This window comes from Hoplias malabaricus, chromosome X2 (assembly GCF_029633855.1).
Source record: "Hoplias malabaricus isolate fHopMal1 chromosome X2, fHopMal1.hap1, whole genome shotgun sequence".
Classification (NCBI taxonomy): Eukaryota; Metazoa; Chordata; class Actinopteri; order Characiformes; family Erythrinidae; genus Hoplias; species Hoplias malabaricus.
The window spans coordinates 52881261-52906560 of NC_089819.1; the positions used below are offsets into that span (position 1 = coordinate 52881261).

The following is a 25300-nucleotide window of genomic DNA, read 5'->3' on the forward strand; positions in this document are numbered from 1 at the left end:
CAGAATATCAGATGAACAGTCCAGTATTATTTGTGGTTATCATCCATTACCTATTTCCCCAGTGAATAAATACCCCATTATGTAAAATCAAGTGCCTTGTTGATTTAACAAATCCATACGATCAAGGAGAACATCTGGAAAATCCTTTGTTCTTCACACCCAAGTTATAAACATATTTTAAACGCACCACCATTATTCATTCATTCATTCATTCATTATCTGTAACCGCTTACCCAATTCGGGGTCGCGGTGGGTCCAGAGCCTACCTGGAATCATTGGGCGCAAGGCGGGAATACACCCTGGAGGGGGCGCCAGTCCTTCACAGGGCAACACAGACACACACACACATTACCACCATTATTGAGAAGATCAATTATTTAAAATAATAATAATCCTCGGTGGATTAGACCTTTCCCCAGTATATATATGGCCAATGGGACTGATAAAATGAACAGTGAGCGAGAAACAAGGTGGTCATGTAAACGTATCGAGTATCCTGGAGATATTTACCTGAAGACTTCACCTGTTAGGGGACGGAGACTGGAGACCCGAGTCCATAGTTGGCCAACGTTTAAGCGGATGGGCGGGGTCACCTGTCTGCGTCACTTCTCGAAACTACCAAACGTTTACCTGTGGAGCTGCGCTTCCTCCATTTATCGCTGAGGATAGTTTCAATCACAGGACATTCGCACTTGGGAGTAACTTTTAACCGGATTAGATTCGGGGTTTCTTTAATGGAGCCTTTCAGCATTGTACGGGTGGGAGTTTTTATCGTTTTACTGCAGGTAAGTTAGCTTTAACTTTTTAAATTATCGTCTGCACGTCACACTGCGGTTAATCCAGCCGCCGTTTGAGAAATAATGGTTAAACTAGCCGCACGTCAGATTTTACTGCGCAAATACTAGTGACAGAGCGGTACTCAATGCGCGTGAAGACATGAAAGTAAGCCCTTCATTTTAAAGAAATTAACCTCATTTAAGCGGTTTATATATTGGTCATTTCTAACAAGTATTTCATACAACCAACAGATTTCAGTTCAGTGTTTTCCATACTATGTACCTATGAAATATGAAGTGATTTTACTGTATAGTTTTTGAGTAAATGACATTCAAAATCCCCATAATTGTGCAATGTTTGTTAAACATGAGTCAAGATCACTGCTTTATAAAATGGTAATTTCTAATAAGTAGTCCATACAACCAACAGATATCAGTTCAGTGTTTTCCATACTATGTACCCATGAAATATGAAGTGTTTTTACTGTATAGAGTACATAAAGGTCAAACTTCCCATAATATATCCAGTGTTTTTAATAATGACTCAAGTTTACTGGTCTATAAAATGGTCATTTGGAATAAGTAGTTCATACAAACAACAGATATCAATATTTACCAGACTATATACTTATGAAATATGAAGTGTTTTTACTGTATAGTGTTTGAGTAAATAGCATCCAAATTCTCCATCATTTAAAATGGTTTGCTGCTTCCACATATCCTTACTGTGGATCAGGTCGGAGGTGAGCTGAGGAGACTCCACACTAGGAAAGCAGCTGGACCAGACAAGTGTGTCCTAAACTACTAAAGTCCTTTGCTGCTGAGGTGGGGGAATCATTACAGCACACATTTAATAGGGGTCAGTGGTTGGAGTGGAGCTGGACTCTGTGGTTATGGTGGCTGATAGTAGGAAATTGCACAAGCTGCTGTCTCCATCATGGTAGATGAAGTTCTATGGAGGTTTATTTGGGGCAAAACACCTGAATATCTGTGACAGTGAAATTTGTAGTTCTAGAAAATAGTAACGTGTAATATCAGTAAATTTGATGTCACAGGGAAAATAGCTTTAGGAGTTGCAAACTTGTAGAAATTATTTCCCCTCCCACAACTTCACAGTTACACCTTCACAAATCATTTATTGCAGGTGCACAAATGCAGTTCTACACACACAAGTACAAAAACATCATACACACTGTTTTGCTACAATTGCAATGGTGAATATGGTACAAAACACCTTCACATACTTGTATAAACACGCACATAAGTTGCACATTCAGAAACCAATATTTGAATATGTGCAATGCGAGTTACAGACATGTATTTTTTTTATTTTATGTTCTTTTGTGGGATATTTTTCAAGCACAAACACTAGACGATGAATACACCTGCTTGAATCTGAGGCTACGAAGCTCAAGTCTTTTTCGCTCACACATGACAAATTCTGCATGATTATTTGCCCTTGCTACCATAGTTTCCCAACTTTTTATATGTTGTTTTCTGCCCTTGCATCATTTTATTTAAGTATTTATTTGATATTTTGTGTGTTCTTATACATTGATCTGTTTACCATGTCCTGTAAATGTAACATCCCCTCTATAGTGAAGTCTACTATGATCTGTGTGTTGCTACTGGCTGGTAAATTTCCTTCTGGTTCTTTCTTTTTCTCCATCTATCTATCCGTCTATCCAGAAATAACCATTTTATAAATCAGTACTTCATTCATAATTAAGAGCAATGGACAATTCTATGGATTTTGGATGCCATTTACTCAAAACCCGTACAGTAAAATGACTTCATATTTCATTGGTACATTAGGGTAAAGACAGAAATTATATCTGTTGCTTGTATGGACTACTTATTAGAAATAGCAATTTTATTGAGCATGGAACTTGAATAAACATTTTAAAATATGGGGAATATGAAATACTTCATATTTCAATGGTACATAGTATGTTAAACACTGTACTGATATCTGACAGTTGTATGGACTACTTATTAAAAGTGACCATGAAATCTGACAAAACATTAAAAACAATGGATAAATATGGGGAGTTTAATTGCTATTTACTCAAACTATACAGTAAAATCACTTCATAATTCATAGGTAAATATTATGGTAAACACTGCACTCAAACCTGTTGGTTCTGTGGACTACTTATTCACAATAACTACTTTATGGAGCATGGAACGTGAATAATTATTTAAAACAATGGAAAATTATGGGGAGTTTGAATGTCATTTACTCAAAAACTATACAGTAGAATCACTTCATATTTCATAGGTACATAGTATAGTAAACCCTGAACTTATATCTGTTGGTTGTATGAAATACTTATTAGAAATGACCAATATATAAACCGCTTAAATGGGGTTACTTTCTTTAAAATGAAGGACTTTTTTCAGGTCTTCACGCGCATTGAGTATTACCGCTCTGTCACTAGTATACGCGCATTAAAATCTGACGTGCGTCTAGTTTAACCGTGTTTTCTCAAACGGCGGCTGGCTTAACCGCAGTCACGTCACTGGCCTGTTTTTCTTTAAAATGGCGACCTAAAGAATTCCTTTTATTTCTCTAATAAAGCTAACATTAATACTGTTGTAGCAATGAAAGGCTAGTTCTTGAACCTGTAAAAATCCACCAAATCAGCCTGTATAAACGGGGTTAAGTATAACGTTCTTGAAAGTGGAGCGAAAAACTTCGACGTGTCGGCTGTATTTGTCCAAGGAAAATAAGAGAATAATTAACCCAAAACTTGCAAAGCTAATTTCACTCTAAAATATGTTCCACACACTTTAAAACTCCGTATAATTAACATGTCCCTGTGCTTGAGAAAATAACTGAAGGTGTTTTCCCCTCTCATCAAGGTACTGTCGTCTGCTGCGGATGAGTTTCCGCCATGTTCACCTGGCTTTGATTCCGAGCTGTACGTTTTCACAGTGCACAGAAAACACCTTCACAGCGGGAGTCGACTCGGCAGAGGTACAATCACAACTCCCTCTCTCAATTAGTGATGGGAATTTCGGCTCTTTTTGGGGAGCCGGCTCTTTTGGCTCGGCTCTTCATAAAGAGCCGGCTCTTTCGGCTCCTAAATGGCTCTTTGTTTTACCACTTATTTCCACTGGTACAGAACAATATTACCTACATTTTACATGACTATATGGACAAAATATTACTGTCCAATATTAAAAATAAATAGTGTTGCAATGGCCAATTGTTTTTATGGCTGTCTTGTAATAACTCACTGATTGCACTCACACATTCAATTGTATAAATAACTTTAAATAATAACTTTAAATTATAAATAACTTTAATTTTTTATTTAAACACCTTAATACAAAAATCACTTGAAAACTCTGAAATATAGCCAATGGAACCCAAAAGGTAGGTATTACAAAATAGCTTATTAAATTAAATAATCATCCATTTCTGGGAAATAAAATAAACAAATAGTCTCTAAAGTGCAAAACAGCAGCATTCAACGGTAGTGATTAAAACAACCACAACTGTCAACAAACATTTAACTGATTTAACATATTCTTAATATATTTTTTGGAAGGCAGAAGTGTCCAAGTGTCTCAGCTCGGAGGGTAGGAGTTTGCTTGTTGTTCTCTGATTGGTTGAATGACAAGCCTTAGAAAAAAAATGGCTCGGTCTTAGACAGGAACCGTCTCTCATCGTTCACTTACAAGAGCCGGCTCTTTGAACCGGTTCGTTCGCGACCGACACATCACTACTCTCAATATCTCCCTTTAGGAATGTGGTATGACCAAGATATCTCCACTTTTTAAAACACACCAGCTGATGAGTCTAAAACATTCATGTTCAAATAGAAAAATAAAATAAAATAAAAACTTCTCCAGATAAATATTCCGGATTGGTTTGGAGGGATGTGGTTTGTTGGACACTCTTTAAAACCTTTTTGTGCCTGAATGGGGGAGAGGTCTTGTTCTGTGGTGTCTGTTGTCGAATGCCGTTTATTTTTTTTAAATTAATTAGACGCTTTATTCATACAAACTGCATTTTACACCCATTTCAGCTAGTATTTTTTTAAACCCTGTGCTATTGTTACTTTCAAACAAAATTAATTGGAAAGCTGATTAAGCGTGACTAGTAATTTAAGCTTTTTCCGGTTAGCAAGGTCAGCATTAGAAGGATTCTTGTTGCTACATACAATACACGAAGTGAGCTAGCATGTCTGCTACACCTGCTACAACAATACTGATATTTATTTCACCATTAAAAACACAAGTGAGCTTGGATGTGTCTTCTAAGGTCAAATGTAATGTTGATAATAGCTGAAAAGTATTAAATAAGATTAATACTTGTCCAATGCTGTGCCTAAATTGACATTTTAACAATAGTTAATTGCTTGTCTTAGTTAAAAAATTGACTGAGGCTGGGTTGGGCAGGGTTAAATGAACTAGAAGACAAAATTGAGATCAAAGTCAGGTATCGCAAGTCGTTTTTGGAACAACATTCTTAGCAGCAGGTAGGAAAAATGCTCACGATCTCGCTATCTGTTTTCTCATGAAAGCTCTGAAAGCACTTAAAGCTGTCACTGTGGTGCACTGCTTATTTTGACTGTGTGGAGTTGCCATCAGATCAGACTGTGTGTTTATGAAAATCTGTATTTGTTACTGTGTAAGGTTGGGTTCAGTGTTGACTGTGTTACTGTCGTCTTGACAAAGTGTAATTTTAGGTGCAGGTTGTAGCAGCATATACAGTTTGATTCGGGCACTTCTCAGTTTTTCATGTTTGTCCATCTTTAACAAATTTACTTGATTTTTAATATGATTTTGAAAAACTGTTAATTTTTTGTTTTAAGACTGTCAAATAGATGGTCTCGTCATATTTAACATTTATATATTTTATTTTCATTCAGTTGTATTCGATGACTGCACTGCTAGGAGGAGGGCAGTCTTTGATTCTGCTGACAAAAGGTTTCAAGTGGACACTGATGGCATGGTGAAACTGAAGAGACAGGTCACTCTTCATGATGGCCATAAGGTGTTCACTGTCCATGCTTGGGACTCCAGTGGCAAGAGATACACGGCGTTTGTGCGAGTGGAACATGATCAGAAGAAAAACCACCACCACCTTGAGCAGCAAGAAGACTCATTTGGGCCTGCACAGGTATGCCATTGACGAGCCTGATCTCTACTGGACACATTAGGAATTGTAGAACTCCTTGATGTTTTGGCTCGAGTAGTGCCCCTTCGCAAAAGAGTGGGTCTTGATTTTTGACCTTTTTTGGCCTGTAATGTATTACTGAGTGTTATACTTGTCTGATTTTCATTTCAAACAAACGTTTTGTTGTCCCCAAAGCACACTTCAATTAATATTTTAGGGTGTGTTCAGACTTTTGTTTTGGTTTGGTGTGATTTTCGTGCAGTTAGAGTAAGTGCGAACACTCTCATAACATTTTTTTGCAACAAATAAGTGGACAGAAACTGACTGGGATTGGCTCTTGGTCTGTCATTTTGGTTTGATGTTAAATATGTCATGTTTCTAGTTTGGTCTGCACCAAGAGAACTGGACTACAAATCTGAACCCACCCTAATTTGCAAGCAAATTTTTGTATTATAACTTGAATTTACAAATGGCTGGGTTCTCTGTAGGTATGGGGCTGCATGCCTTGAACACATGAATAATCCTATCTGAGATATTTGGTTTGTGCCCTGTGAAAACTGCATTATTTTGTCTTTAAACAATGCAGAGTTTTGAGTGAAGTATTATGAATACTTCTGAAGAACTGTTTATTGCTTTGGTTTATTGCATTCATGTGTTCACTTTATTGATTTTGTTCTTTTCTTTCCCCCAGATTGAAACTCCCTCAGCGCTCCCAGTTCTGGAGTTTCCAAAGTCTTCAGGGGGGTTGAAGAGGAGAAAGAGAGAGTGGGTGATTCCACCAATCAATGTTCCAGACAATGACAGAGGACCATTCCCCAAACCGGTGGTGCAGGTGTGTACAGTTGCAGCTACAAGCAGTAATTATGACTGGGCAGTAATTCAATATTAAATATTTTCTCTGGCATTTATATTGTTCATATTTGATATTGGAATTATGTTTTCAACTGAAGTTAAATATATATTTTGGCCACATCACAGAGCCCTTGCAGTGATTCATCCCTATAACTATGTTTTGTACTAAATTGTCTGTCCTCAGGTCAAATCCCCTAAGGCTAAGGAAGTTACGATCACATACAGCATCACTGGGGAAGGAGCAGACCTGGCTCCTGTGGGACTTTTTACAGTAAACAGAAAGGATGGCTGGCTCTACGTCACAAAGCCTTTAGACAGAGAGGACAAAGACAAATATGTGGTAAGTGTTTTCTGTCCTGACAGTGTAAGTTAAGTGGGATTTGTCCGTTTTATCTTGTAAGACTGGGATATTGAATTGAAGAAATCAGCAAGTATGTTTCTTTTCTTTTGTCTGTTCCAGCTTCAGTTCCATGCTATTGCAGATGAAGGAGAAGAGGAAGCTCCCATGGAGATTATTGTTAATGTTATTGATATGGTTGAATATATATCTGTTTTCACCCAAGACACTTTCATGGGCGAGGTTCCAGAAGCCTCAGCCATAGGTATCTTTTTAATGTGTACACAGCGCAACTGCTACTTAAGAATTGGAGAGAACATTCTCTTTTTAAACAACTAACCCCCCTCCCCACTTTGTAGGGTATGAGTTCATGAAGGTCTCAGCCACTGATGCAGATGACCCTACCACAGACAATGCTGATATCAGATACTCCATCATCAGTCAGAATCCAGTACAGCCAAATCCAAACATGTTCGATATTAATCCAGTGACTGGTGCGATCAGGGTCCAAACTGAAGGTCTGGACAGAGAGGTGAGTATTTAACAGATGGTTCTATCTAGCCAGACTTACCAAAGCACTTTCATGGGTGAAAGTTGAATTGATGGGGAATACAATAATAAATGAACCTCCCCAATCATGAATATTCAATTTTCCAGAACTATCCTCAATACACCTTGGAGATTCAAGCTGCAGATATGGGGGGTGTTGGCCTCACATCCTTAGCAAAAGCTATTATTACCGTAACTGACAGCAACGACAATGCCCCCAAATTTGACAAGACCTCGGTAAGACATTTAACGACACACATTCTAAAATATTTCTGTATGTTTATCTGCTTGTGTGTGTGTGTGTGTGTGTGTGTGTGTGCGCGCCAAGGAGAGTGATTTATTTTAATTGTAGTGTTAATGCAAGCTATTTGGTTTTTTTTTCTTTTTTTCCTTTTTCTTTTAGTACAATGCGTCTGTCCTAGAGAATAGAGTGGGAGCTGTGGTGGTAAAGATGGCGGTGACTGATGGAGATGAACCTCAGACTCCTGCCTGGACAGCCAAGTTCAGGATCATTCAAGGCAACCAGGGTGGAGTTTTCAGAGTTAGCACAGGACCAAACAAACAGGAGGGCATCATTACCACTGTTAAGGTAGCACTGACACCACTTCAAACTGTCAGTTGAATAAACCCTGGGGCGTCTTAATTCTTGAGTTCACTGACTTTTCTTCTGTGTTCCTCCAGCCTCTGGACTTTGAGACAAACCCAAAGTACACTCTGTTGGTGGTTGTGGAGAACGACGTTCCTTTTGCTAAACCCATGACCACGTCCACTGCCACAGTCACTGTGAACGTCCTGGATGTGAATGAAGCTCCAGTGTTTGATCCACAGGTGAAAGAGATTTCTGTACCTGAAGATACAGCTGTTGGTTCTCAGCTGACTGTGTACACCGCCACTGATCCAGACACAGCGAGGACTCAGACCGTGAAGTAAGACACCTTTTGATTTAAGCCAGTTTTGGTTGCAGCCAAAATCTTAAGGATCAAATTTAAAACTATTCGCAGATCATTTGAGGTACAGTGTTGAAGGCATTTCAGTTTTTTGCTCAGGCAAATATCATATCAATAAGAGTTCTTGGGCTTGACTTACAAAATGTGGATAAGGCACATAATGAATAATGTCACTAATGCACTCTAACGTTCTAACAAACTGTCACTAAGATTTCTAACGTCACATTGGGTATGTTTGTTTTAAAGTTTCTATCTTGATTCACTTTCTTACCGTATTTTATACACTTTTATAGTTGTACAGTTTTAGCTTAAATTCTTTTTAGCTTATTATTAATGTCTATATTTGTTATCTTTTATTTTCCATTCCTTAACTAATATTTTTGTTAATGTGTGGACAATCATCAAAGCGTTTCACTGCAAGTTGTACCGTGTATGTGACAAAAACTTAGATTTGGTTTGGTCAGTGCTCTCCAGACTGTGGTGGAGTTTTGGCCTTTTATTTTTACTGTACTATCTAGCTCTGACATAGTGAGTTGTTGCTGTACATTGCAGGTATCGTCTGCTCCCTGCTTTTTCTGGTTGGTTGAGTGTTGATGAAGACACTGGACTGATCAAAGTGAAGAGCCCCATGGATAGAGAGTTTTTTTTTGTGAAAGACAACAAATACCAAGCTCGGGTCCTTGCCGTGGACAATGGTAACTCCTTTTCCTCATGCTCCATTTTTAAGAAAATATCTGATGATGCAGCTTCTCCTAACAGGCTTTTTACTTGTTTGCAGATGCCGTTCCAGCCACTGGTACAGGAACCCTTCTGATTACTTTGGAGGATGTGAATGACAACTATCCCGTTATTGACGATAGAGTGATTCAATTGTGCAATAAAGACCCAGAGACAAAGGTGCTGTCTGTGAGTGATAACGATGGGCCTCGCTTTGCTGCCCCTTTCAAAGTGGAACTCCAGGACGATAGCAAGAACAACTGGACTGCTAAGATGGATGCAAATAGTATGTTCCTTCATTCCATCCAATTTTACTTCTGTTTTACTGCTTGTGATGGGGGGGAAAATTTGTACAATGACACTGATTATAGGTGTAAATGAGAAATTCAGTGTAACCTTTTCTCAGTGTTTTGGGTGTTGAGAAACATTCAACTGTTAAATGGAATGTCTATAGCCTGGATCAGTTAGAACCCTTTTTCTTAAAATTTAAATGAATTATGGCTGATTTGTGTGTGAATTTCATTTTCCCTTTTTGTGTAGGAACTGCAATTTTACTCACGCTCAAGACTGCACTGCAAAGCGGAATTTACAACGTTCATCTGAGGGTATATGACAACGCTCTCATGTTTCAGGACAACACCGTGGAGGCCACAGTGTGTGATTGCACTGGCTCAGATGTGCGTTGCTTATACAAGCCCACAGTGGTTGCTGGCTGCCAAATTCCGATTGTTTCATTCTTTCCGTTTCTGCTTGCCATTCTTGGAATTCGGGGGGCTATCATGGCTCTGCTGTGTAAGTTATTTTATATTTCACCATGTGTAATGTTATGCATAACACAGTCACAGAATTATCACTGAGGTGGAGCCCTCAAAACACACTATAAATACCTTTTTAAATACGGAACATGTTTGTACAGTATTCTGTTGTTTAGTAGCATTTGATTTCACACCCCCCCCCCCCTCAGTTCCGGGGATTTTATTTAGATTTTCTACTTTCTAAATGTTTTATGAAAACTTAAATATTCAAATAGCCACCTTTTCATAATAAAGAGACAAATATAAGGTTCACATTTGAAATTAAAAGCCAATGTTGTGCTTTTGAAGATACATTTATTGATTTATGAATGTGCTCTCTATGCAGTGCTGGTCCTCCTGCTGCTTCTGTTCATAAGGAGGAGGACTAGGGTGAAGAGCAAGCTTGGTGAGTACAGTGCCTGCCCCACAGTACCGGCCACGCCCTGCCAACCCTGACGAGATCGGCAACTTCATTGATGATGTAAGTCTGAGAGGGCCGTGAGGACTGAGACCTGCTTTAGGAAAACGTGTAGCAGAATTGAAAGTAACAATCAAGATGGATGTTTGTGTATGTTGTAGGCCACAATATAACAGTCTTCTTTAACTAGCGTAGTTAGCGTTATGTAGACATTGGTGTATTTATTGAGCTTTATTAGACATTGAGCACAGATTTTTGGAAATAAATGAATTAGAATGCATCATTAATGGATGATTTTACACATGAAATGGCAGCAAAATGGTGGCATTTTTATTTTTTACTCCACTGTTTACCAGCAATTACAGCATTTTCTGACAAACCTCAGAAGTATTTTCTTTTTTACGTCACGTGGTGCTCGAGTCTCCAAAAGCAGATACAAACAAAGGTGTTTCCTAAATTGTGGTCTGTTCTTTCCCCATTTGGTGAAGATCCTGTAATGTTTATCAGTCAAATGCATTTAGCTAGTGTTAAATCTTTATTGTGAAATGAAGAAATCTATTTAACGTCTGACATTTATTCACATTTCATTCAGTATGATTCAGTCTCAGGAGTTGGGAGAGACAACTATATTCTGTGGACTTTTATTTACTTCAGCTCTGAGATTTGTATGACTACCTTTAATAAATTACACTTGGAGAACTATGTGAATATATAGCACTGACTGTTTCATACCTGTGCTGCAGAATCTGAAGGCAGCGGACAATGACCCCACGGCTCCCCCCTACGACTCGCTGCTGGTGTTTGACTACGAGGGAGGTGGATCAGAGGCCGGCAGTCTTAGCTCCCTCAACTCTTCCAGCTCCGGAGACCAGGACTACGACTGCATTAGCGAATGGGGTCCGCGCTTCAAGAAGCTTGCTGACATGTACGGAGGAGGAGAGAACTGAGCTGTAAATAAATGGGTGTGAACGCGTTAAATGGCTGAGTTGGCATCAGTTGTTTGTACTGATGGATAACTACAATATGGGACAGTTTTATGGACGTCATATGACTTTGGAGCAGCGTTATAGGCATTTATTTTATTTTTTGTGACAGTCCTCTTGAATTTAATAATGGCTAATCTTATGTTTGCTTTTCAAAACACTGAGGTACAGATGAAAAAATCAAAGCAATCAGTTAATGCTTCATGAGTTTTTGTCAGGCACATTTTTTTTGTAGCTGTTCTTGTACAAGTATTTCCTGTTCATTTTTCCTTGAACTATGTAGACATTTGTAAGTTGTATATGCAGTATTTTTTTATATGAAATAAATGCTTGCCATTTGTCTTTTTTCATGTACAAAATAAATAAGTTGTTCAAAGAAAATACACTGGAAATCATTCTTTATGGTCTTTCCATTAGAAACAAACAAATAAATGAATAAAATCTCTCAACAGCACGGCACAAGGCAAATCTGCTAGTGTTGTTGTTACACAGCTCCAGGGTTCATTTTTAAGGGTTCAGACCCCACCTCAGGTCACTCTCTGTGAGGAGTCTGATTTGCTCTTCCTGAGACTGCACAGGATTCCCATGGGTGCTTGGGTGCCCTCCTGCATTCATTCATTCATTATCTGCAAGCCCTTATCCAGTTCAAGGTCACGGTGGGTCTGGAGCCTACCCAGAATCATTGGGCGCAAGGCAAGAATACACCCTGGAGGGGGCGCCAGTCCTTCACAGGGCAGTATACACACACCTCCGGACACTTGGGTTGCCAATCCACCTATCAATTTGGACTGTGGGAGGAAACCAGAGCACCCGGAGGAAACCCACACCAAACTCCTCAAAGACAATCACCCGGAGCGGGTGACCCCTGGAGCTGTGTGATTGCGACACTATCTGCTTTGCCGCCCTGCCCTCCTACAGTCTAACTTTATTTGAAATCAGGTTTGTAGATTTACGATGGTTTCATTTGCACATCTTTTTATTTTGCAGTGCAGCTATGCAGGGTCTCTTGAAGACGACATTATGCTTGTAGTGGTTAAAAATTAGAGAAAATTTAAGAAGAAAGAATTTCACACACCACCTATTTATTATAAACCAGAGGTCACCAATTGTGTCCACAAAGTGCCTGTGTTGCTGCAGGTTTTCATTACAATTAAACAAAAGCACACCTCATTCTACGTGTTTAATCAACTTGTCCCAGTCTTTAAACAGTTACAGGGTGTGCTCGAGCTTGGGCTGGAATGAAAACCTGCAGCAACGCCTGCCCTTTATGAATAAGATTGGAGACCCCTTCTGTAGGTCAAAGAGTGCTAGCAACTTAAATATCGCTAGATGGCACCAGAATCCTGTCTACCACGTGTTTTGGGTGCTTTTGGCACAAGAGTACGGTCCTCAACAACGTCTTCAGCATTTTACTCCAGATCACTCAGACAAGCTGATATAAGAGGAACGGTTTTTTGTTTGTTTTCGTTTTTTACATTTTTTTTTTTACAAAGCACACACAGGGATTGTCCTGGACACTTCATTTGATTGCAGTCTTTGGCCAAACAAATAGCACAGGGAAACATGACAAAAGGCCCCTGACTATTATTTCCTAGTCCAGTGGTTGTCAGCCTCTTTCTGCAGTGTCCCTACAGTTTTGAGCCCCTCACTCCAGCACATTTGTGTATGTCTTTTGTCTCCAAACTCCACTGAAATGAATTTTAAACACTGCAATCCACACAATACTACAACTTCTTATTGAAAAAAAAAAAAAAAATGAAATGACAAACTCACCTATCACATTATGTATCTCACTCAATAGCCTTGACCCCACCCCTCCGCCCCCTAAACTTCCACTTCAGGACACACTTGTTAACTACTAGCTTTAGGTTTATGTTATAGAACCCAACAAATATCATCATAAAACAATATACGAGTCAGTGTTATTTTTTAGTGAACATATGAAAAGGTTATGGCTGTATTTATAGACTTTAGGTGTAAAAAAACAGCAAAGATACCAAAGACTAATTTTAATTTTATGTTAAAAACATATCATATTCTTTTATACCAATATGTGATATTCTGTGACAAGCAAATATACACGAATGAATGAATGAATGAACATATGAAATAACAAATTAATTAATTAATTATTCACCCTCACATTAATAATTAAAAAAAAAAAACTTTGAAAGAAAATATGTTTTTAGATTTTTTTAAGTAGGTGCCAATACTGCTAAGATTATTAGCGCCCCCTAACTTCGGCCACCTCCCCTGCTTGTGACAGTCAAACGAGACAGTTACTACCACATTCAGTGGTTTTGAGAGGTTCACAATGAGATTACGTTTGTCCTGTGTTGGTATCCGTACTCTACATGTTAGGACTACAATGGCGGTAGATTTTCCCCTCAGAAAAAATGAAGCTAACCAGTGAGCTAACTTTTACACTGAGGGAAATATCTGTCGCGAAATGGAAATGTGTTATGTTTTACATGCAGTTTTGCACACAAATAATTACAAGATTATTAGAGATACTTAAATATTGTTTAGATGTGTGATTTTTTGCAAGACTGATGTTTAAATGCCCTATTAAGGCGTGAACTTACGTTTTATTGTGTTACCCAATGCGATGGGCGAAGAGAGAGAGCGGAATGGCACCATATACGGTAGTGGCCGGAAATAGGGGAGTTAGGGGAAAGACTGATAGCGACCTCAAAGTTATAATACAGTTCTCTTCACGATTTACTGGTCATCCAGGAATTGTTTTTAAAAAATACCTAGGTTTCTCTATAACTGTACAATATTACGATGCATAAAAATGAAGATAAATACCTCAAAAATATAACAATAATTGTGGAGCTATATATGTTGGCTTTTTACATGGATTTGTTAAATCTGCGCCCATAATTTAGTGAATGAAGTATTACATGTGTGTTGTGCATAGTCACCATGGTAACAGAACAGTAAATACTGGGCTTTCTTCAGTAGAGATTTAGAATTATTTGAATCCATACTTCCAATATAATTAGTTCAGTAGTTGTTTTATATTTTTGACACTGGGGTTGGTCTAGGGCTTAATTTAAAATGAAAAACCATGTAACTTCTCTGAAAATACCAGAGCATGACACACGCAGTGCAATGCTGCCATTTCTATCACATGCATGCACCTGTTTTGTTGGGGTATGCAGCAAGCCACAGGGCCATGCCCCTTTCAGTGCTTCCTTTCCTTCTGATTGGTTGAATGGGATGTTTATGCTAATTTTCCTCCACCCCCCTGCACCTGACTCCCCTCTCCAGCAGCTTTCAAGCATCTGCTATTTATTACAGCGGCCAGATCTCTACATGAACACAGTCTGGAAGCAGCAGAGCAGGGCACTGAGGCTGAAAACCACTCTGTTGACATTTAGAAAGTTTCTGAATCTTTTAAGATGCCACGGTCCTTCTTGGTGAAAAAACACCTCAGTCACAAGAAACCCAACTATAGCATTCTGGACTCAAAGAAACAAGGTGAGTTCTTTCCAGACTCTGTTCAGAACTTCATAGAGAACCTTGACCCAAACAAATGTCTGAAATTTGTGTTTTAATTAGATGCAGCTTTTAAAGTGAGTTTTCTGGAGTTCATCTTCAAACCTTGACTGCGTACAGGCCTCAGTACAGAGCTTTTCCAAATTTATACGGCATTCTGAAAGCTGAAATTCCAACATTCGTTCAGTTGCCGATTTCTTCAACCACAGCTTTTATTTCATTCAAGCTCAAGCGATGATTGTGTTGCTCATGGTTTGCTGATGATCCAGACTGGAGCTATGGAGATGTCTCAGTAATGAGAGAAGCAAAATAAACCGTGAAGGCTGCTGGAGCTCAGCAGGTGCACAAACTCTCCCAAAGCACAAGCTTATTGTCAGAGCTTACTGTAGGGCCTCTCAAGGGCCCTATTTAGTCCGTGAAGGGGGCAGTAGTGCCCCTCCGAGGCTCCTTTCACCCCACAATCCGCCTGAAATCTGTCGTTTTGTTCACATACTTTCTCCTAAGCAAACGAGCCCCTTAACCTCCTCTGAGAAAAGGACATGCTTACCATTCAGATACAAGAAACTGAATGAACTGATCTGGAATTAAGAGGAAAATGGGGATTTGTGGGAGGGGAGGCAGTGGATTCTGTTCAGTTTATCCACAACATCTCTCTTTCAGCAACAAACTGGACTCCAGTTTCTAATTCTTTGTTTTTAAAAATATATGTAGTTTACAACATTGCGATAACATCCATCACATTCCTCACACATCCTCCCTTACATCACACGAGTAACAGCAAACCTCTCTTTATTGTTCCTGATGAGCTGTAGTCAGTCGAATTAGTTCCTGAGTTTGTTGATAATGTACTGATTATACGCAGAATGCAGAATAAATGGGCCCAGGCGTCATCTACAATTTACTGTAAGTTTGTGGCCAATTTTGCATAACTTTGCATTCAATATAATTGATTGAGTCCTTCGCTGGAAGAGAGTAGCTTTACTCACTGTTCAGAGCAAAGCACTTCTGTTAAAGTCAGTGAATCAAACAGAACCAAACAAAAAAAAAAACCTCGAAACTTGAAAATTTCAAAAACTTGACTAGAACGACAGACGTATCACATTAACTATGTATTTATTGAGTGACTTATAGAAGTGCAGTGGAATATCCAATGTCTCAGATCTAACGTTTATACAACTACACTCTTAATCTATTGTTGCTAAAGGTATAGCGCTAAACAACTGACATAAGTATTTGAATCTTAATTTGGAGTATTTTCATTATATTTATCTGACTTTTATACATATATTTATTGTTTTAACATACTTTATGAACTCAAAGTTTTGAGGTGGTGAAATATTCCGATTTTAAACGATCTGATTACGAAAAGTAAATTCAAATATCATTGCTGTCCAATCAAAAATATGTATCTCCATTTTGGTCAGTTTTCTTTTACTACATCATTGGAACACAGCACTTCAATGTGAATGGACCAATAGAAATGCTCCAAAATTACACTGAATAATATCTTTTTACTTTGACTTCCACTGGATTTAGGAAGGTTTTTTCCTTGTTTTTTTTCCTGTGACGTTACTATATTGGGAGATACATGTTTTTGATTGGACAGTGCCTATATACAAAGTTCAGATTCAAACACTTATGCGTTTGAAATATTTAGCTCCATATGAAGTCAGACTGGTCAGAATGTAGAAGCTGTCACCAGCGTAACCACATTATTTTATTAAGAAATTACTTTCTCACAGCTTGAACATATTTGGGAATCGCAAATGAATTGAGTGTGTGTTGTAAATGTGTGTATTTTATTATTCACAAATAAATATAAATTTTGAAATGTTTTTATGGACAAGGCCATACCTAATGCCTATTCCCTTTATCTTAAGTGGATACGTCGTTAACTATCTGTGCTTTACAGATGCCCAAACGCAGCTGATCCCTGTGCCGTCATCATGCTCCAAACCCAGCTTTCTGCATCCAGAAGAAAGTCCTCTCTCTGGACCCTGCCTCATGAAATCTGCAGTAACCTCCACTGTACAAACAAACTCTTCACACACAGTGATTCATCCACAACCTTCTCAGGACCCGGGCCCTGCTCCAGGACACGTTTACCCGCTCCCAGTGAGTCCCAGCACCATTATGAGCACACAACCTGCCCTTAACCTGCCTCTGGAGCACAACCACAGCTCCAGAAATGTGGAGGATGGTGTCCCGGAGTCCCTGCTAGTACTGGCCTCCAGCAGCCAGGAGCGCTTTGAATGTTTTGACTGCCACAAAGCGTACTTCACCTTCTCCGGCCTGGCCAAGCACAGGCAGCTCCAGTGTGAGTGGCAGTGTCAGAAATACTTCAGCTGCAAGTACTGTGACAAGGAGTATGTGAGCCTGGGCGCTTTGAAGATGCACATCCGCACACACACGCTGCCCTGTGTGTGTAAACTCTGCGGGAAGGCCTTCTCCAGGCCCTGGCTTCTGCAGGGACACATCCGCACACACACAGGTATGTAGGGCTGTAGACCACGTGGAAACAGCCAAACACCCATGTGATATGATTTAGAGAAAGTTATTGCAATGTGAACAATACTCAGAGTATCTGCCACAAATATTACTACTATGTGTTTTCCCTAGTTAACCCTACACATTCATACAAAGAGTGCAGAGCTTTATGCAGCTATTATCTATAAATGTGAACCCTAGCTCTCACATACAGCCACTTAGTGAAAGTCCAGTGCTCTTGCTTCTGATACACTCTGTGTGTCCAAAAGTTGGTGAAGAACTTCTCATGAAAGTTTCCTCTGAAAGCAAGAGCATTTAAAGTGTGCTTTCCCCCTGATTTCTTAAAGAAACACCAGATATTCCAGGTAGTCTTTACTGCTGTATAGATTTGATTACGTTTGGCCACAAGAGAATTAACGGGGTCAGGTTCTGACGTTTGATGATTGGTTCTGCACCAACATACACCACTCCAACCCGTCCCCAAAGGTTCTGGACAGAGCTCCAACACTGAGAGAAAGGCTCCACGGTTTACAGCCCAAAACTAGTTGTAGTTATATATCAGACGTGTGTAGCTGAGTCAGCAGGCCCCATTCTATGTAGCAGTGCTTTCTTTGGATAATTATAAAACTTGGTGCATCTGTCCAGATGCCCGATGGGATCAAAGAAAAAAAAAGAAAAACATAGGTGTAGATCAGACAGTGTTCCCAAAGTTGGCTGCAGTCCCCATCGAGGGGCACAGAGCTATTATTACAATTAATTACCCTCTAAAGGAGATTTATCATTTTATTTAGTTTTGTTCAATAAAAAGTTGTAAATTTGATTTTGATTTTTGTAAATTATGATTTATAATAATGATTTAAAATTATGATTATAAAATTAAAATTTTATAATAAATTCCAGTGGCGTCTGGAAGCAAAAGATGTGTATGTGTGTGTGTCGGAGCAGGTGGAGGGCCTCAACAATAGTCTCAACTACAAAAGTGGGGCGCTGCAGAAAAAGTTTGGGAACCAATGAGATAAGACACGATTGTTTTAGGTGAAAATATAAGGTCTGTACGACTCATAAACTGCTACAAATATATAAAAAATACAAATGTTAAAGGCAGGTAGTGTGTAAATGACATTTCTGTGCTTCTAAATCTATGGCCATATCTGAAAGCTTGAGATTTTGTCATGTTCCTGCACACAACATCATCTAACCACACTTGAATACCATTCCCCTGTGAGATTGTAGGGAGACATAGCATTCAGTAAATGCATTGTCTCTGAGTGCCTTACTCATTGTTGATCCTTTCAGGTGAGAAGCCCTTCTCTTGCCCTCACTGTAGCCGGGCATTTGCTGACCGCTCCAACCTTCGAGCGCATCTGCAGACCCACTCAGACATTAAGAAGTATCAATGCAGGAGCTGCTCCAAGACCTTCTCCAGGATCTCCCTCCTGTCCAAGCATGAAGAGGCTGGCTGCTGTCCCATGTCCTGATGCTCCCCATGACTGTCCCGACTCAAAGCCAAGACTTCTCTCAGGGACTCCTCCGGAGCTTCTGCACAAAACAGTTATCCAAAAGTTTGTAGACATCTTTCAGAATGACGGAACTCAAGACTCGTTGTGGACACATATTCTTTTGTGTTTTCAGAGCTTCATAAGCAGCCACAGGAGTTCAAGATCATGTCCAATGCCAAGCATTGGCTAGAGTCATATAAAAGCCCACAGTTCTGCGCTGTGTCCTGTGAAGTGAGTGTGAAACATAACCTTTAAGATCAGTTAAAGCATTGTCTCTGAACTAGTAGTCTGAATGCTGTCAGATATTTAGAGGAATGTTCCAACACAGTGTGTAAATTACTTTCAGAAAAGTAGACAATGAAATGTTGGTAGGAGTGAGTGACTGGGTGAGTGTGTGAGTGACTGGGTGAGTGTGTGAAACTGTCCACAGGTGTGAGTGTGAGTGACTGGGTGAGTGTGTGAAACTGTCCACAGGTGAGTGTGTGAGTGACTGGGTGAGTGTGTGAGTGACTGGGTGAGTGTGTGAGTGACTGGGTGAGTGACAGGGTGAGTGACTGGGTGAGTGTGTGAAACTGTCCACAGGTGTGAGTGTGAGTGACTGGGTGAGTGTGTGAAACTGTCCACAGGTGTGAGTGTGAGTGACTGGGTGAGTGTGTGAAACTGTCCACAGGTGAGTGTGTGAGTGACTGGGTGAGTGTGTGAGTGACTGGGTGAGTGTGTGAGTGACTGGGTGACTGGGTGAGTGTGTGAAACTGTCCACAGGTGTGAGTGTGAGTGACTGGGTGAGTGTGTGAGTGACTGGGTGAGTGTGTGAAACTGTCCACAGGTGTGAGTGTGAGTGACTGGGTGAGTGTGTGAGTGACTGGGTGGGTGTGTGAAACTGTCCCCAGGTGTGAGTGTATAAGTGGGTTAGTGTGTAAGTGACTGGAAGCCTGTCCAGGTTGTGTTCTTGCCCTGCACTGATTGATTCAGACCTAGGCTTCAGACCCACTGTGACCCTGAAGAAGAAGTGATTTCAGAAAAATGAGTGAATGCTGTATCAGCAGATGTCCACAAACTTTTGGCCATATTGTGCATTTATTCATCAGGAGAAACTGGGAAGAGCACTGATGGGAACACGGAGTGTCCACACATTATGTAGTTGCACTGTAATAACCTGTTTTTCGAGGCACTGTTGCGTTTTGAACTGTGTAGAGCGGCTGAAGATGAGTGTTGCATGCTGCCGAAAACATACTTGAAGTTCTATGCTGTTTCTGTAACTGTTTGTATGTGAGAAATGAATAACACTTGTACAAGATCTTCAGGTTAAGATTTCGTATGAGTGACTTTTTTTAAAAAAAAAGGGAACAATAAATTAGTTTTTTACGTTTGTCTTTTGGTGTATTTTCCCATGTCAGAACACTCACATGACATGTGTCTAATGAACAGTGGCACAGCTGGGGCATCAGAAAAAGTCTGTCCAGTGCTGGTCCTGTGGATTGAAATTGATCATTAAAAAAGCAGTAGTGAATCTACATCAACATCAACCAAAATATCAGCCACAAAAACTGGCCACGGTTGAAAATCCAGAGGATTATGAATATGAACTGTGCAGCAACAGTTGGGTACAAGGAAGGTGTTTCTAATAAACTGAGCAGTAAAGGCATGTTCCTAAGAGTGTATAACTGATGCACACACACACACACAGCTGCAAGGAGGAGTAGTTTGCACTGATGAACAGGGTAAAGGGGGACTAATAAACTGTGCATCAACAGATAAACTCTATGACCTATTTCCACATCTCTGTAGATCAGCACTTATGAGACTTTCATTAATTCATTCATTCATTATCTGTAACCCTTATCCAGTTCAGGGTCGCGGTGGGGGTCCAGAGCCTACCTGGAATCATTGGGCGCAAGGCGGGAATACACCCTGGAGGGGGTGCCAGTCTTTCACAAGGCAACACACACTCACTCACACAATGACACCTACGGACACATTTGAGTCGCCAATCCACCTACCAACCTGTGCACACCACACTCCTCACACACAGTCACCCGAAGGAAACCCATGCAGACACAGGGAGAACACATCACACTCCTCACAGTCACCCGGAGGAAACCCACGCAGACACAGAGAGAACACATCACACTCCTCACAGACAGTCACCCGGAGGAAACCCACGCAGACACAGGGAGAACACACCACACTCCTCACAGACATTCACCCAGAGGAAACCCACGCAGACACAGGGAGAACACACCACACTCCTCACAGACAGTCACCCGGAGGAAACCCACGCAGACACAGGGAGAACACACCAGACTCCTCACAGACAGTCACCCGGAGCGGAAATCGCAACCACAACCTCGAGGCCCCTGGAGCTGTGTGACTGCGACACATACCTGCTGCACCACCGTGCCACCCACTTATGAGACTTAGCACCTCTAAAATCTCTAGTGTGTACTTGAGAAGTTTATACTCTGCAACCTCCCTATTATACTCCTGTTATACTCAGTGAATAGACTGTTGCCGCCTCTTTCAAAATCCCCACAATTAAAGGCAGATAAAGGATAAGGTGAGGAAATATCATGCAAATAGTCTGCTAACGTAAAGTGCACCTAGTTGATGTCACTCATAAAATGCAGATGAATGTTTGTAACAAATTATCAACTCACTGTCCTCTGGCGTTTCGTAAAAACCCTAGACCTTTCTAATCTCTGTTACATGAATGCCATGCAATGCTCATTTTGTGACTGTCCCTAATCTTTCTCACTTGACCCAGCTCATGCTGGTCTTTACAATGAGCTCGTGCGTTGAATCAGGTGTCTATGACTGGGGAAAACACAATGCCTCACAGCAGGGGTCTCTGAGTCCACTGGAATGAAGACACTCCATATGCCCATGGAGTGGTGTGTGGAGAGAGTTTCCATTGCTCTTTCCATTTCAGAGCTCTCTTGATCTGTTTCTTTTTATCACGGTGCCCCACTGGGGATTCATTTCAATGTTGATGTGGATTCCTACTCATAGTGAACCCTCTCCTCTACTATATTTGTTTGCACCGTACATACGTAATATTCTTTAATTTAGACACCGAGTGCGTAACTTCTTAGTATGGAAATGACGGCACAATATACCGCCATGTGAGCCCACTTGTCATTAACGAGGATCCTCTCTTTTTTCTTTAGCTAATTAATATGTCTATTTGGGGAGCAGCTGAGTGGGTCTAAATAAAAACCACAATGTTTCCCATTTGTAATGGTGCATGGAAAATTCCTTGTATATATATCTGTTTATTGGCAGGTGGACATGGGCCAGCTGCACGCCGAAGTGGCGCCGTGCCAGTAGAGGGCTCAGTTTTTGGGGGGGGGGGTGGATATGAGGATCACCTGTTTCTAGTTACTCAGCATGCTCAGCACAAGTGGGAGAGAGAGAGAGAAACAGAGAGATAAAGGGGATTGGGGGGTCATTCCCAGCACCAGGCAATTCACTACTGAAAGGAATGCCACTTTTCTTCAAAAGAATCTGAGTCATGGATGGCATGCTGCAGCTCCTGGAAACACAGGCAGGTTGGAGCCAGGTTTTATGGACACAGACAGAACGGCGGAGCCAGCGTGGACAGTGTGGGTCTCTCTGGGACGTCTTTCAAACAGACACAGAGTTCAGAGTCACACAGACTTAGCAGGCCACATGTCCTGGGAGGTACTTACCTTAGGGTTACAAGCTACAATGTGCTTATTTTAGAAGCACAACACTGAAGGAATGGAGATGTTTACCCAACACTAGTGTTACAACAGAGGGGCTACATTTATTAAACATGTTCTGTGTTCAGATTTTGCCTTGGGTTTCCAGTCTGTGAGGAGTGTGGTGTGTTCTCCCTGTGTCCGCGTGGGTTTCTTCCGGGTGACTGTCTGTGAGGAGTGTGGTGTGTTCTCCCTGTGTCTGTGTGGGTTTCCTCTGGGTGACTGTCTGTCAGGAGTGTGGTGTGTTCTCTCTGTGTCTGTGTGGGTTTCCTCTGGGTGACTGTCTGTGAGGAGTGTGGTGTGTTCTCCCTGTGTCTGTGTGGGTTTCCTCTGGGTGACTGTCTGTGAGGAGTGTGGTGTGTTCTCACTGTGTCTGCGTGGGTTTCCTCTGGGTGACTGTCTGTGAGGAGTGTGGTGTGTTCTCTCTGTGTCTGTGTGGGTTTCCTCTGGGTGACTGTCTGTGAGGAGTGTGGTGTGTTCTCCCTGTGTCTGTGTGGGTTTCCTCTGGGTGACTGTCTGTGAGGAGTGTGGTGTGTTCTCTCTGTGTCTGTGTGGGTTTCCTCTGGGTGACTGTCTGTGAGGAGTGTGGTGTGTTTTCCCTGTGTCTGTGTGGGTTTCCTCCAGAGGCTCCAGTTTCCTCCCACAGTCCAAAAACACATGTTGGTAGATGGAGTGTGTGAAAAACTAAATTGTGTGTGTAAGTGACTGGCTGAAATGTGTGTGTGTTTGTGTGTTTGTAGGAGGCAGTCCAGAGTGTGTTCCTGCCTCGTCCCCAGTGATTTTCGATAGGCTTCAGACCATGAGCAGGAAGAGGTTGTTACAAAGATGATTGAGTGAATGGATGATTGATCCTATAAAAGTAGCCTCAAAAATCAGGCCCAGAATCTTCAAAACACTCCTTTACCACACAGAACTACAACATTAAATCTCACTGCTATTTCAGAACCTGATCTTATTCTATTCAGTCGTATGTGATCAATGTAAAGTGATCAATGTAAAGGTTGAAAGACTATTAGTTAAAAACATATTGAGCTGGATGTTTTATAGTTTTTCACTGCATAGTTTTCTCATACGACTGAATACAATAAGATGGCACCAATCCAAGATCAGGTATCAATATCAAACCTAAAATTTTGATAGACAAAGGCAAACAGTGATAAAAATAACAATAACTGGATACGTATTTAATTTTAATTAAAACAAGGTGAATTCCTGGGCCTTCTTATTAATATTCTTACATAATTAATAGAATAGGAGGGGGACACTTACTGTAAATCATGATTGTTAAAACACATATGTACATCTAACATCCACCAAAGAATGATTCTGAAACATTTCATATGTGTTTTAACAAAGAAATATAATTAGAGCAGAATTTAAACAGTCAGATGATTCCCTAAATAATCACAGCTTGTCCCTTGTTGTAGGGATGTGTTCTGCTTTAGAGGGTCAGCCTCAGGGTCAGGGGTCAGGCTCCGTCTGCAGGACTCCTCGGGATTTACTAGAGCCCAAGCTCTGCAGGCAGCAGGCAGACAGATTCCTGAGTGGATCCTGACTGGAGCCGCTCTGCCCATCCTTCACCTTCCTGCTGCTGAATTTAAACCCACCGCATTCCTCTGAATCATGGTCAACACACAGCGAGAACTCCTGCCTTCCCTCAGTGACCACAGCTTCACCCACCTGCAGCAGGTGCTAAGCTGCAAGGAAGCAGTGAACTGGTGATGCTGCCGCAAATAGAGAGGCCTGTGTCTACTTTTGATCATGTGATTCTCCCATAGAAGAGCACTCCTTAATATCTCTGTAGTTCTTCATTAATATCATTGTAGTTTATCCAGGAAAATGCAGAGATCAGTGTGAAAAACACAGGAGACTGGAGTGTTTCCTCTTGCTCAGATATTTCTCTAGCCCAGGAATCTCATATTTCCTCGAGCTTTAGTGGAGATCTCAGTAAAGTCTCACACTGGACACAAACTGGATTCAACAATGTCTCATCCGAGGTTAAGGTACATCTCAGTTTTAAGTTGTAAATCATCAGATTGTTTTTATATGAAAAGAGTCTTATTTCTTATTTTGTCTGATGCTATTTCTTTGAAAGAATATTTAGAGAGTATAATGTGTGAAATTTTACAGTGTAATTAATTTGTGTTAGATTAATAATTTACTGAATTTGAAGCCCACTGTGAACTATTAGAGAAATAAAGGAGTGGTTATATATAATCAGCTTTCTAAATTATTCCTGGATTGACCAAAGCTTCAAGCATTATCTCTGCTTTACGGCAAATAAACTTTGAAAGTAGACGTTAACAGGTCCTTCACTGGGCGACACACACAGTCACATATTCACTCACACACTCACACCTACGGACACTTTTGAGTCGGCCACCTACCAACGTGTGTTTTTGGACCGTGGGAGGAAACCGAAGCACCCGGAGGAAACCCACGCAGACACAGGTAGAGAACACACCACACTCCTCACAGACAGTCACCCGGAGGAAACCCACACAGATACAGGGAGAACACACAACACTCCTCACAGACAGTCACCCGGAGGAAACCCACGCAGACACAGGGAGAACACACCACA

The 25300-nt window shown here is 40.7% G+C and overlaps 1 protein-coding gene and 1 pseudogene across 1 annotated transcript; both read left to right on the forward strand.

Annotated features, from left to right (window-relative positions):
* Positions 1–11826, forward strand: part of LOC136677419 (cadherin-1-like) — a 47647-nt pseudogene extending 35821 nt beyond the window's left edge.
* A 3032-nt stretch (positions 11827–14858) lies between these two features.
* LOC136677162 (zinc finger protein SNAI2-like) lies at positions 14859–20336 on the forward strand. The gene is made up of 3 exons (XM_066654602.1): positions 14859–14990; positions 16921–17499; positions 18792–20336. The coding sequence occupies exons 1-3, from the start codon at positions 14912–14914 to the stop codon at positions 18971–18973; spliced, it is 840 nt and encodes a 279-aa protein (XP_066510699.1). The 5' UTR covers positions 14859–14911; the 3' UTR covers positions 18974–20336.
* Positions 20337–25300: the final 4964 nt, after the last annotated feature.